General features: G+C 36.5%; 1 protein-coding gene across 9 annotated transcripts in view; it reads left to right on the forward strand.

The window, feature by feature from the left end:
- The window catches only part of CEP41 (centrosomal protein 41), a 42,513-nt gene that overhangs the window by 16,510 nt on the left and 11,676 nt on the right, over positions 1–14,327 (forward strand). For 4 of the 9 annotated variants that reach the window (XM_025045922.1, XM_006910514.3, XM_006910515.3 and 1 more), the window contains 3 exons: positions 7,535–7,582; positions 11,731–11,792; positions 12,790–12,859. In XM_025045922.1, coding sequence (XP_024901690.1) covers positions 7,543–7,582; positions 11,731–11,792; positions 12,790–12,859 — 172 coding nt within the window. In that variant the 5' untranslated portion in view covers positions 7,535–7,542. Of the gene's footprint in view, positions 1–5,445; positions 6,051–6,662; positions 6,787–7,534; positions 7,583–11,730; positions 11,793–12,789; positions 12,860–14,327 lie in introns of those variants that run through there. The other 5 variants (XM_025045921.1, XM_025045924.1, XM_015588390.2 and 2 more) reach the window with 3 other exon arrangements.

Consider the following 14,327-nt stretch of genomic DNA (forward strand, 5'->3'; position numbering starts at 1 on the left):
AATCCCACAAATTATGATATGTTGTATTTTAATTTTTATTCAGTCCACTGTTTATTTGTATTTTCCTGAGACTTCCTTTTCGGCCCATGGATTATTTAAAAGTATGTTGTTTAGTTTGCAAGTGTTCGGAGATTTTCCTGTTAAATTTCTGTTGATTTCCAGTTTGATTCCATTGTGGCTGGAGAATGCAGTCTGTATATTTCAATTTTTAAAAAATGTGTTGTTGTTCATTTTATCATACAGGATATGGTCTCTCTCGGTATATGTTCCATGGGCCTCTGAAAGGAATATATATACCTATACTTTTGCTTACTGTATTCTTTCCTTTTCCTGATGTTCTAAGGCTCTGTTGTTTGTTTGTTTGTTTGTTCTTTTCTTTTATAATTAGAGAACTTTCTTTAGCTGGTGACAGAGCCGCTTAGTTTTCCTTCATCTGAGAATGTCTTGATTTCCTTTCATTCATGAAGGGTATTTTCTCTAGATATAGGATTCTGAGCTAGCAGTTCTTTTCTCTCAGCACTTAAAAAGTATTGTGTCACTTCTTTCCAGTCGCCATGATTTCCGATGAGAAATCTGCTGTTATTCAAACTGTTTTTCCCACATAGGTAAGGTGTCATTTTTTTTCCTCTTGCTGCTGTCAGGATTTTCTTTCTTTTCTTTTCTTTCTTTCTTTTTTTTTTTTTTTGTTTGTTTGTTTTCAGAAGTTTAATTATAATGTGTCTTGGTTTAGATTTCTTCGGGTTTGTCCTGTTTGGAGTTCACTCAGCTTCTATATAAATCTTTAGGTTTATGCCACTTACCAGATTTGGGGAGTTGTCATCCATCATATCTTTGAGTACTTTTTCAGCCCCACCCTCTTTTTCCTCTTTTGTATATTTAGATGGCATGTCATGACAGCTTAGCAAGGATGAAAATTGAGGTTTCCCACTTGGCCTTTGCTGGCAAGTGTGGCCACAGCTTTTCTGTGGAGTTTGGCTAGAAAAAGGCAGTTATAGTCTGGTGGTTTTCTGTCTTTCCTAGTCTTTTGGCTGGAGACAGCAGACTTTTGTTGGGGAATTTTTTTTGTGTGTCTGTTTGTTGTTATTTCTGGATTGCTTGCTTCTTCAGCTCCGAATCTAGGGTATGTGAGGCAAAAAAAAAACAGATAGACAAAAAAAAAAAAAAACTCAGGTAACTCAACTATCATATTATTCCTTGGTTTCTGAGGTCCCTAGCCAACCTGCCTTTCTCTCTTTATCTATCAGAGTCTTGTGTTTTTTTTTTAACATATAATATCTAGGGTTTTTGTTTTGTTTTGCTTTTTAATTCAATCTTTTTCTAATTGGTATGTTATTTTCTTAAATTGAGATATAATTTATATACCATAAAATTCACCGTTTTAAAGTGTATAATACAGAGGTTTTTAGTACATTCACAAGGTTGTGAAAACATCACCACTATCTAATTACAGAACATTTTTGCACCCCATAAAGAAATCCCATACCCAATACCAATTACTTTCCATTCCTTCCTTTTACCAGTCCCTAGTAACCACTAATTATTTTCAGTATCTATGAGTTTGCCTGTTCTGCACATTTTCTATAAATGGAATTATACAATATGTGGTCTTTTGTGCCTGGCTTTTTTCACTTAGCATAATGTTTTCAAGGTTCGCCGTTGTCATAGCACGTATCAGTATTTCATTCCTTTTTATTGCCAGATAATATTCTTTTGTATAACTGTTCCACACTTTGTTTATCCACACATCAGCTGATGGACATTTGGTTTGTTTATACTTTTTGGCCATGATGCTGCTATAAACATTAGTGTACAAGTTTTTGTGTGAACATATGCTTTCAGTTCTCTTGGTTATATACCTAGGAGTTGAATTGGTCATATGGCAACTCTGTTTAATTTTTTGAGGAACTATCAAACTATTTTCCAACGCAGCCACATCACTTTGCATCCCTATCAGCAGTGTAGGAGGGCTCTATTTTTTCCACATCCTCAATAATGTTTATTGGTGTCCATCATTTTGACTATAGTCATCATTGTGGGTGTGAAGCGATATCTCATTGTGGTTTTGATTTGCATTTTCCTAACAACTAATGATGTTGAGCACCTTTTTATGTTCTTATTGGCATTTGTATATCGCCTATGGAGAAATGGCTATTCAGACCATTGGCCTGTTCTTTAAATTGTGTTATTTTTCTTTTTATTGTTGAGTTAGAATAGTTCTTTTATATATTCTGGATACTGGACCCTTATCAGAAATATGATTTGCAAATATTTTCTCCCATTTTATGGGTTGTCCAGGGCTTTTATTTTGCTTAGCTGGAGGAATAGAGAAAAATACATCGACCTCATCTTCCTGAAAGTGGATGTCCCAGAAACTGCTTTTTAATCTCTTCGGAAGGGCCAAAGTGTGCTTTAGTGCTTAAAACTCAAAAGTATTTTAAAGTCAGTGTGAGAAAGAAATCTTATTCTATCATTCGATTTCTGTTGTTGTTTCAAATTAAGAAATTATCTTAAAGTCAATCTAGGGGAAAGATTTTAATTTTTTTTCCTATGCATTTTTATAACTTATCTCCCTGTGCATTCAGTACTGAGGGTTATGTGACCTGATACAGATCTCTTCAGCCTTCTGGATAGCCATCAGGGTCTGAGATAGCGCAAATCTGTGTTCCGTTCAAATATTGTCACTTGTATGTGTGCCATGAGGTGAAATGGATGAAGAGTCTGGTTAAGAAAACATAAGAGTGACCTTATAGCCTAAACAAGCGTAAGGAGTTCCCATCTGTGGTATGTTTTTACACTGTGCAGTCAGAGAAGTGGAAATTGACACAGGAACGAGTCAGCATTTCTCATTTTAGGCTAAATAGATGAGTCTCTAATCTTTTCTTACCAAACAGTGAGCAATTCAGAGTTCATCATGAGAAATCAAGAATTTTGTGGTGTCTCCTATCTTCACCTAAATCACCTTCTGAGTTCTTCCAAGACTGATATCTTCTTCCTGGGTAAAGATTAGTTTTTATTTCTATACTTTTGATTCTACTTCTCTTCTAAACTCGAACACTGATGTATAGCCGAGGCTAGAAATATCAGAATTATTTTGAACTTCAAGTATTTCTTTTGTTCCATAGGTGCCTGGGTGTATGTAACCAGCTCCCCAGCATTGCCAGACTGTGCCATGAATGGATTCTGCTGCTGATGAAATCCTGGCGGCATTTGGTTCAGTCTCCACCGCAGGGTTCTCGTGTATTCTCAGCACCCACTCTGGGTTTCTGTTCTGCTCACCACAGGCTGGTTAAGGAACACTTCCCAGACCACAGGGCTCTCCCTTTGTTAGGCTCCTACACTCTTCATTACCCTCTCATTTCAATCTATATTCAGTCTAATTTCAAATTTCTTTAGCTTTCTAAAATTCCGTGGACTTTCTCCGCTCAGCCTTTTCTAGCCTTATTTTTTAAATTCACTTTACTTTTGTTATCGCTACATAAACTAGTCATTTTCTTTTTTCTTCTTTAGTTTTTACTTTTCCTGAATTTTTGCTAATAGCCTTGATCTTCAGCAGTCAAACTCATTACAGACTAGGTACTCTTCATTTTTTTTGGTATTTAATTCTGTTTCTGATGTCAAAGGAAGAAATGTATGTGAAAGCTTTTTATAAACCAGAAAGCACTATACACTCGTATAACTTATTGAGATTAACAAAGGACCACTGTGCCTCTTTTCACGCTTTCTGCTCCTTCTGAGCCAAAAGAACTTCTCCATAGAGGGAAATATTGAAGAAAAATAAAGCAATGGAATTGTCTCTTAGCAACCGAGTTCGTGCCTTATAAATCTTACTTTAGATTACTGCTGCTCAAAATCACTTGCTTTTCTTACTGGCTCAGTATAAATAATGTTATTAAATTACGGGAAAACAAAGGAAAAAATCTAATGAATGAGTCACTCAGTTCATCGATTGTACTCTATCTTTGCATAGCACTATTGAGATAGTTGGGTTGTCTCTTTCTCTTGATTCAAATGATAAAACTTTTTTTTATATATCTTTTGTCGCAACTTAAGTTATAGACTAAGTAGAAGCTAAATACTACCTTCTACATTTCTAGGTTACCTGAGTCCTGAAACAATATGGGTCATGTAGGTAGTATATAACATACTGTATATAAATCAAGTTATGCATAGATGAAACAAAATTAGATGTACAAAAACTCAAACCAAATTGGGTAAGATTATTTGCATGATAAAATAATTCATTATAAGGATTCATCAAATAATAGATCTTCATACTATATTTCATTTAGCAAATATTTTTGAGTGCCTCCTACACTAGACAGTTGAAGGGATAAAGGGGTGTGTGTGTGTGTGTGTGTGTGTGTATAGTCTCGGTCTTTTGTTATAATAAGGTAGATAAGATCTGCACACAAATAAGACAGTACAATGATAAACACCTTTTGAGCGGTAAGCCAAGAGCTATAGAGGTTCAGAGGAAGGAAAGGTCACTCCTAGCTGGGTGAGCTATTACGATTATATCGATAGGAAGGGATAAAGGTGTGTGTGTGTGTGTGTGTGTGTGTAAATAGTCTCGGTCTTTTGTTATAATAAGGTAGATAAGATCTGCACACAAATAAGACAGTACAATGATAAACACCTTTTGAGCGGTAAGCCAAGAGCTATAGAGGTTCAGAGGAAGGAAAGGTCACTCCTAGCTGGGTGAGCTATTACGATTATATCGATAAAGTGACATGTTAGAGAACCGAAGACTAACCCAAGAGTTTGTCAAATTTAGTAATTAAAGCAAAATTGAAGAGGTAGGTAAGATGTAGGTGCCTTCATCACTAGAGCTAGGAGTTTAAACTTTAGCCAGCAAGCGGTGGGGAGCCACTGACATTTTTCTTTTCACCAAAGTCTTATCTAGGAAAATTTATCTTACAGTAATGTGTAATTTCAATCTTTTCTAAAAAATTGGTTCACTGATGGTCTTTTAGTCTCTTTTTTGTATAAAACAAAGGTGTGTTTATAAACAAGTCAATTGTAGAATTGATCTATTTCTAGTCCCTTTAAAAGGTAGTCAAAAAACTATTTTTGGATAAAATAGATCTGGTAAGATCAGCTGCTTAGTTAAGATGTAAGCATACGAAATAGGGTAAAATACTACTTTTCATACTTTCTAAAATCATGTTTAGGGAATTTTGGGTCAATTAGTCAGCCATTCCACTGTCTCATTTCTCCAGCTGAAACAATGCAGAAATCCTCAATTTTCTTTTTTTCTCCCTTCTTGGCTACCTTGAATGTCTACAGAGAAAAGGGCTTCTTGTCAATAGCCTTCTTAGATTTGTTCTTAATTTTGCCAAATATTTGTATACCTCTGCAAAAGACTTTTGTTTCCCTGCCTGGTCCTTTAGTGAGAAAACAAACAAACAGAAGTGACAGCCTGCCTCACAGGGTTGTTTAAGGCACTTGCTGGTACAAGACGAAGTGCTGTGTAATTGCTCTGAAAATATTGATAATTGGTTGAGAAATGGATTTTAGACATTTCTGTTAGTGGAAACCGTTATAGATTGGAAATGCAATGTTTTAATAATGAAGACTATATAATAAGGTTGGCTATTGTTTTCCATGCGAAATATGCTTCGGGGAATTTAGAGCATAAAATGGTTCCCACCTGCTACTATTAAGGAAGTAACACTTTCTACATATTTACCTCACAGCGAAATCGTGTTTTTTTAAAAACAACACAACTAGAGAAGTGATGTATTTTCGTAAGCCGTGTTAGAAACCAGGAAGTTGGGAATACTGCTCCTGGCTTAGTTATTTATTGCTGTGTCAGTGGACAAATCAGTCTCTTTTTGTTTTGTTTTGTTTTGTTTTTGGTACCTCGATTTTCTGATGAGACTGCCTGAAGCTGCCCTAGCCAAAAGAAGCTGCCACGTCAACAACATGCAACTGTAGGGGACTCAGGAACAAAAGCTACTATGTAAAATAGTTTAAGAATAAGATTGCGGGATGCAAAACAGCACAGTTTGCCCTGCCTTCCCCCACTGCATTGACCTTCGAGCTCCTGTGTGAGTTCAGAGTTGCAGGGGAGAGGGATGTGTGTCTAGGAAGAATTCATGGTGTCCGCTTTGGAGAACTCGCACGTCTCAAGTCAGTTCCAGCCTGAAGAACCTAAAGAAGATAATATTTGGTTCTAATCCTGGTCTTTGGTGTTATTTGGACCTCTTCTGAGACATTCTCAGTGTCTCTTTTGAGTCTACTCAGGCAGTTATGTCTCTGAGCTTTTGGAAGGATATAGTCTGGCTCTAGGACGAAACTGAGTTCTGATCCAGAGAATGTGTGTGTCTTCAGATGAAAAAATTTTTTATTACTCAATGTAATTTCACTCCATGATGAATTCATGGTAAAGATTTAATAATAACAAATGATATAAGTTGTGTTTTGAAAATGTATTTTGGGTTTCCAAGCAAGACTTTTCTTTCTCTGCTTCTGACTTAAACATGAAGAAAAATTCAGAATAGTCCTTAAAAATATCAGTTCATGCCATTATTGGCAGCATTTCTTTTATCTGAAGTCGGGACTGGATCTGACTAGCTTCTTTCAAGGCTTAAAAGTTAGGGGCACAATTTTAGAAATTAGAAATTATTTTGAATATTTTCTTTCTTTGTTATACTTTTTAGGTGCCATATAGAGCTTGCTGTGTTGAACTGAACCAAACCGAAGCATGCCAGTAAAAAATAATCACCCCTGGCTTGAGAACTAGACTTTATTCAGAAACCAGAATGATCCTGGCCCAGTTTTAATGTATGAAAACTCTCCAACCCACGTTGGCTAGAACCTAGTATTGTAGAACCAGGCTATAAAACACGAGTGCTGGGGACTCTCTGCATTGCGGGAATCTACTGTTATTTCTCAGCAAATCAAATCCATGGTATATCTTAGTGTATAGACTGTGTGGTCTAGTTCAGGCTGCAGCATCAGCATGAATAGTGGAAGGCCAAGTTCAAGAAAGAGGGAAACCGCAAGACTAAACAGAGAGGAAAGGGTTGCTTGGGTAGCCACAACAGCACATTTTAGACATTCAAAGATCACTGCTTCTTCTCTGCATAGCTTCCCCACAAAAAGATTATGGGGGAGGGGGTATAAAAGGAGGAGGAAAGCCTTGACTCAGAAAGAAAGAAAAAAATATCTACATCTATATATATATATATATGTGTGTGTGTGTGTGTGTGTATGTATATACACACACACACGTATATATGTATATGTGTACACACACACATATATATCATTACTGCCTGGGACTTTAATGTTTATTGGGTGTGTACCCCAGCTTAAAGACATTTAACCAAAACATTTCCCTCGATTCCTCATCTTTCAATGGTGCTATGTAATCCAAAAGACTATTACTGTGTGTGGCCCATTTGTCTCCTGTAGTTATGAAAAAACAGGCCAAGAAAGCTTAGGGAATACTTGTACTCCATTCTATTTTCACAGTGTTACTCATTTCCTTTCATTAAAAGCATATCTAAACTCCTTATTCTCTTTTTAGGTAACAGTATGACTAAATACACTGAGAAGCTAGAAGAGATCAAAAGAAGTGAGTAACACTATTGATGGGCTGGGATAGTGGAGCCCTGTAGTCATCCGTAAGATGGTTATTAACAGCCCTGGCCTTCCTCTGGGGGGAGTCAGGTGAGATGGAAGGTGCTGAGAAAGATGTGGGAAACACTGCACCATCCCCGTTAGCTGCTAAGATTGTGGCTTGTGGGTCGAGCCCGGCCTGACTTAGATCCCATAGGAGATGTTCATGTTGGAATATGGAATGAGCTCTAGTTAAGCCGTGAGAACTGGCTTCTAGTTTCATTGTACTGCAGTCTTTGTGGCCTTTTCCAAGGTACTTAATCTTTCCTGTTTTATTTTCTCTATACCTGAGGTGGGAGTAATAATAGCTCTCATTTCATAACACTCTTTTGAGTATAAATTCAACAGTATTCATGAAAGACTGAGATGTGAGAAAAAGCTTATTCTTAAAGTGGTGTTATGTATTATAAATTCACTGCAGTCTGCTTTCTTTTAATTAAAAATCATATTTCACGCACATCTTTTTTAAAAACGAATCTTCTGCAAAGATATGCTACTAGCCATTGAATGCATCGCCCTTGCACAAAATCATAATATTTCAATCTGTCTCCAAAACGGATGTAAAATGTACACATCAAGGCCAAAATTAAAGAAGTAGAAACATCTATTTTCTAAGATGGATTTGCTTGTATCTTCAATAGGAGAACACAGTGTAAGTAAAGTATTTAGCTAATGCTGGTAAAGAGGTACTGTGACTGATAACAGCTCAGGATTTGGCTCTGGTAATATACATCTTCTGGGAAGAGACTATTACAAATCCAGAATTCACCAGAACTTTTGTTTTTACACAGCAGGCCTTTTAATTTAAATGATAATGTTTCTGTTCCTTTGGAACTGCTGAGAAACCCCACTTAATAAGTGTGGACTCAGGAGCAGCTTTCTGCTGACTCTGTTATTTGCGTGGTTCAGCTATAAGGGCTAATGCTATAGACGTTTGTTTTTTAATGTATAATGTCACTATAGCCTTTTATTTTCTTCTTATATATCTATTTTATATTTTATACATTATATTACATTTTATATTAGGTAAGTATATATATTTTAAGTATGTATTAAAATTTTAAGCTACGAAAAAGATCTCATTTACTCACCTAGGCTTCATTGTTGTTGTCCTTAGTTCATCCACCCATGGCAGGCAAAATTCAGCTGGCCTGCTTCACATTTGGTTTGTAGTCTCTTTCACCTCCTACCCATTCGTAGCTGGGTGTAAGCTCACATGGCCACACCAAAATTTGTCCCATAAAAATGTCTCGTTCCACCTAGGTTGCTGAAACCCTGTTTAAAACATTTCTTAAAAGCACAATGTAGTTTCTTTAATATCTGAACTTTAAATGGCGCTTATCTTCCCCAAATAAATACCTCTGGAATAGAGTCCTTGAAAATGCTTGCTTCCCTCTTTTTAGAAGTCGTGGGCTTCCTTTTAGTAAGACAGGAGGTGCCTCTCACCTTGTTTCACACACCTCGTACTGATTCCCTGACTAGAATTACTTCAGATTCTGGTTTGGGATCTACATTTTGGAAGCTCTTTCCTTCTCTTTTCCCATTTTCTGTTGTAGGTGTTCTTTTGGGTCAAAAGGGAAAATAATATTGCCTTGTTTCATGATACCCTAGACCCATCACTTCTCTCAGATTACCTTAGATGCCATGTCTTTCTGTGAAATCACAAACGTTGTTCTGTTACTTCCTTTGATTTGTCTTCTACTGTGAGCCCAACTTCCCTTTGCTAATAACGTGTTTTAACAGAACTCTGAAAATGCAGAATTCCTTTGTAATCTGAATATTCTTTCAACTCTGCCCAGGGAAAATAGACACTCTGTGTCTATTGAGCGTTTACAAAGCCTGTTCTTGGCTTCTGGTACTTAGATGACACTGGTTGGATCCAATGTGAAACATCCTAGATAGTCAGGTCTCTGTCCTTCCAGTAACTCGAGAGAGACAGACTTAGACTCCAGACTTACTGGAGAAGCAAAAGTTGATAACATTTTTGAAACTAGGGTTATTTGTCTCCATCACGGAGTTTGGGAGAAGCTGCAGTAGCAGAAGCTCCATTCTTAAAGCTCTGTTCGCTCTTGCAAGGACAGACTGACAGAGCCTTCCAAGTCATCCTTTTATAAACTTTAAAACTTACCTTCACACGTCTAGTCTGATCTTTTATCTCTGAGTAATAATGTCAGAAAGTCCTAATGATGGCTGTCCTTCTAAACCAGAACCAGGTATGTAGCGTTCAGGCTCAAATGTGCAGTGGGATTTCTAGTGCTCGTGAGAGGACACTAGAAATGCCAGTCATTAGAATATAGCAGAGTCTATGTTTTGTTTGAGGTCATTTCTACTGCGTTAAAGGGGATTTTAATGTGTACATTTTGTACTTAGAATGTGAAGAATTGGAGAAGTATTTCAGACAATGTAGCTATACCAAAGGAATACCAGTGGATAAATGACACAGTGCAAACTACTTCACTGTTTTCATTGGCTGATTTATTGCCGTGTTGATTTACATAAATGATTTTTGGTGGGCAGGTTGGTGGCAATTGAGGGGAATACTGTAGCTATTCAGTTGCACTTTTTATAGCTTGTGCTCAGCTATTCGGGTCTGTATCCTGGCGGGTTTTAGAAGCTCACTTGCATGTGGGTTTGTTACCTTGTTGTATCCAGGGGAAATTATTTTATGAATTTTCTAGAAGTAATGGTCAGTTATTAGCCAAATTGTTCTCTCTAAGACGTTTTAGAACAGAGAAGCTTTAATTTCCTGTAAGAGAGTCTTGATATATTTACAAAGGCTAGTTTTTAAAGTAATATCATTTCCTGACTGAGTTGTAAGTTGTTTGGTAAAGCAAGCTAATGGTATCCTCCAGAGTAACTATCCAGTCTGTACTGGTTTTTTTGGAAAATTCATGGAAATGATTAGTTATACCAGGTACACAGTCTTAAATACCTTTAATCCTTTCCTTTGTTGCTAGGAGTCTTAGCTTATGAGACATTTATGCCGTGAAAGCCACAGTAATTATCCAGCTAGCCTTTAGTGATTCTGAGATAATGAAGCATTCTTTAAGGAGTCATGGGCTCCGACATACAAACCTAGAACAGGAGTGAAGGGTAAGAGTGGGCTGGAGTTCAGCGCTGAAAACTTCAGAATTGGCAGTCATCTTCAGAAAAGTTTAAGGAAACTAACTTTTAACGTGCTTCTGTGGGACAGATAGTAGATGAAGTGAGATTGGCTAGATTTTAACTGTTTAATGTGATATGACAAATTATTAACATAAACAATTGCAGAAATACCATAAAGATAGCACTGAATACATATTGATGTTTTAGGTTGATTTTTATTTTTTTAATTGTAAGAAAACATACCATAAAATTTACCATCTTAACCATTTCTAAGTATACAGTTCAGTAGTTAAGTATATTCACATTGTTGTATAGTCATCTCTAGAACTTTTTCATCTTAAAAAACAGAAGAGGTTGACTTTTATTGAGGTGGAGTTGAAGAGAAACTGGTACAAAAGGTTATCGGACCAATCATTACTTTTTGCCCAGCATTATACCCCAGGGGGAAAAAGTGTTGCCCTGTGTCTCTAGCATAGTTTGTCACCTCAGGAATATAATTGTTTTCTTTTCAGGGTAGAGTTAGAATAGTAAGGTGTAAATTTCTTTCCAGCTCTTTGACCTGGGGTAACCCAGCTCTGGGTCTCTGTCCTCATTTGTAAAATGTAGACGTTATTCCCTGCTTTGTTCTGAAAAAGATTTAAAGCAGCTTACAAAAATGCATGTGATACAATGTGGCAAAGCAGAGACAGCATAATAAAAGGAAAATGGTAGACTAATAAAATAAAGGCAAAGGATAAAGTCACTAGATACAAAAAGGTGGCTTATCAATTCAGCTTTAGGGTTCCTATTGGCCAAAACAAAGGAGAAAAATGAAGAAATGATATAATACTTGGCACTTTTAATTTTGAGGATATCATGCGGATCAAATGAGGTAATATATGTAAATCATATGTATAACTTGAAATATATACCATACAACTCGATGACTAGAAAGAACTAGTAATACCTTAAGAAAGCAAAATAAACCTAGAAAAATAATTGTCCTGTCCTGCTTTTCAGATTATAGATACAAGAAAGATGAGCTTTTCAAAAGACTAAAAGTTACAACTTTTGCCCAGCTGGTAAGTTTAATGATCTTCCCCCGGAATAGAGACTGTCTAGTTTGTGCTGCTTTACGTGAGTATTTCTGAATTCAACTCTAGGTAATGTTTGCAGAGGGTATTTTTCTGATTCCTTATATTTCACTTGTTCAAGGATTAATTGGTGTGTGGTGTGTGTGTTCATTTGAGGATGGTGTGAAAATTTTCTCTTTTCTTTGATAAAAATTATATGAAGTAAAAATTGCATTCTACTTTTAAATCATAAAATTTGTGGTTTAATTTAGATTTTTTCTTTTCCTCGTCCAGTGAATATTTCAAATCTAGAATTCTGGACTCTGGACTGTTTGGGCATTTTTCTCTGTGAAAATGAGGTGATCTCCCTTCTGTTACTGAGCTCTTTTTCCAAGTCCTTCTGCCTTGGGTTATTTTGCTACTTTGGCAAAGTCACTTTCTTCTTTCTTTTGAAAATGATGAACAGAGTATCTCTCTGGCCCCCAAACAAGAATTCCATTGATGAAACCCAAGGTGGATCTTAGGTCTTATCAGCTAAATTATGAACAGTGCTTTAAAAACTGTATGTAGGTATACATTGTTCTAATCAATATACTCACAATTACATTTATTTCTTCACTGCATGAAGAATTGTTTGCTGATACAATTCTGTTATTGTAAATGTTGCATTTTCAAGAAATAACATGCTGTGTTGGGACTAGAATATATATGGATGCAGTTTTTAGACTCTTATTCATGTTTCTTGTCCTAAATTACCCTTTTGGTCTTTTAAGTTTATTGTGTAATATTTTAAATGAATCTTTTCTTCTAACATGATCATCTACAGTGTAATTACCACTCCCTAAGTAAGGAGACCTGAGGTTTAGTCTCCAATTGAGGACACTGACAGTTTCCTAAAACAAGAGATCTTTGATGTTTCCTCATCTTTTGTAAAAGACAGAATTGCCTCTGTTTAAAGACAAACAAACATACACACATCTACACATGTCATTCTTTTTTCTCTCAGGTCATCCAGGTTGCTTCCCTATCTGATCAAACACTGGAAGTGACAGCTGAGGAGATTCAAAGACTAGAAGGTAATGAGAATTGAGGATGCGGGGAAAATAAGGAATTGACCATTTGACTGAAGTACTCACCCTGTGCTGTTGTGTTCACAGGGACTAAGACTTTGATGTATCCATTTGTAATTAGACTGTTACTCTCTGCGAAGTGCTGTCTGGGGTTTTAATTGTTAATTCTTGTTTTTTGGTTTTTTTTTTTTTAAAAAGCCATCTGGATTTCTGGCTCTGACATTTGTTTTAAATGTTTTAGATGGTTTAATATACTAATTACTTTTTTCAACAAATATTTTTCATTTTTTCTATATAGTACAGATCACAGAATTAGGTGCTATGAGACTACAAAGATGAATGAAACACAGCTCTGTGTCCCGGGAATTTGTAGTCGCGTGTGTGCATGTGCATATGTGTGTGTGCACATTAGGTGAGGAGAATAACAGAAATACAAAATTACTACCATGGCAGAAATTCCTAATGGAAGACTGAAAGAAAACCATCATTTGTTGAATATGTATTGCTACATATTTCACATGCATTTTCTTATTTAATCTTTCCAAAAACTCTAGAAGGAAGGTACACTTTACAGATGAGAAGCCCAAACCTCAGAGTTTAAATGACTTGCTCAAGGTGATACAACCAGTAAGGAATGGACCTAAGATACAAATCTTTGCCTTCCATAGCAACCGGTGTCTTCGCTATGGAAGTTCCGAGGAAGGAAAGTTATTTTCCAATTAGAAAACAGATAGACTTTCTTAAGGCTTTTGAACTGGACGTTAAGGGTGAGGCTGTTGCAGGCTGAGGAGCAGCCTGACCAGAGGAATGGAGAAGAAAAAGCTGCAAGCGTGTTTGAGGAATCACGTAATCCAGTCTGGCTGTGGTCTGAGGTGCCTGGTAGGAGATAAGGCTAGAAAGATAGGTAGGCTCCAGATTTCCTTTCTTAAATACCAAGTCGAAATAAAACCTCTTAGTTGTACTCTCATGAAAAGAATACACAGAGTTAAGGTCTTTATTTTATCCTGATACTCAACAATCAATGTGTGGCTGTTTATTGAAGGGGAATGTGTTTTGTTAAAGCTGATGTAGGCCAGGAATTTGACTTCTGATTTCAAGACAAGTTTCTCAGGAAGTCTGAACACTGGGTTTGTGCAACTCAACTGTCATTTCCCTGGGCTTGTTTTTGTTAAAGAGGATAAAGAGAATTTGAAAAAGCCAGGAATTTATCTCTGACAGATGCCTCTCACACGGCAGAGAAATAAGGGCTCTTTGTAACAGAGATAATTGAGTCTCCTCATACAAGTACTCCCAATTTTAACCTAGTTATATAAGTACCTGGATTGGGTCTTTTCATTCATTATAGAGATTTCAGCGCCAGGACATATGGGCAAATGCAATTTTCTCCTCTGAGATAAATTTACACAGCAAAATAGGCTCTTGTAAAATAGGACGCCATAACGTGTGAGTGATATTAGTGTTTTCTGGTGCTCTA

The sequence above is a fragment of the Pteropus alecto genome, unplaced genomic scaffold (assembly GCF_000325575.1).
Source record: "Pteropus alecto unplaced genomic scaffold, ASM32557v1 scaffold22, whole genome shotgun sequence".
Taxonomy (NCBI): domain Eukaryota; kingdom Metazoa; phylum Chordata; class Mammalia; order Chiroptera; family Pteropodidae; genus Pteropus; species Pteropus alecto.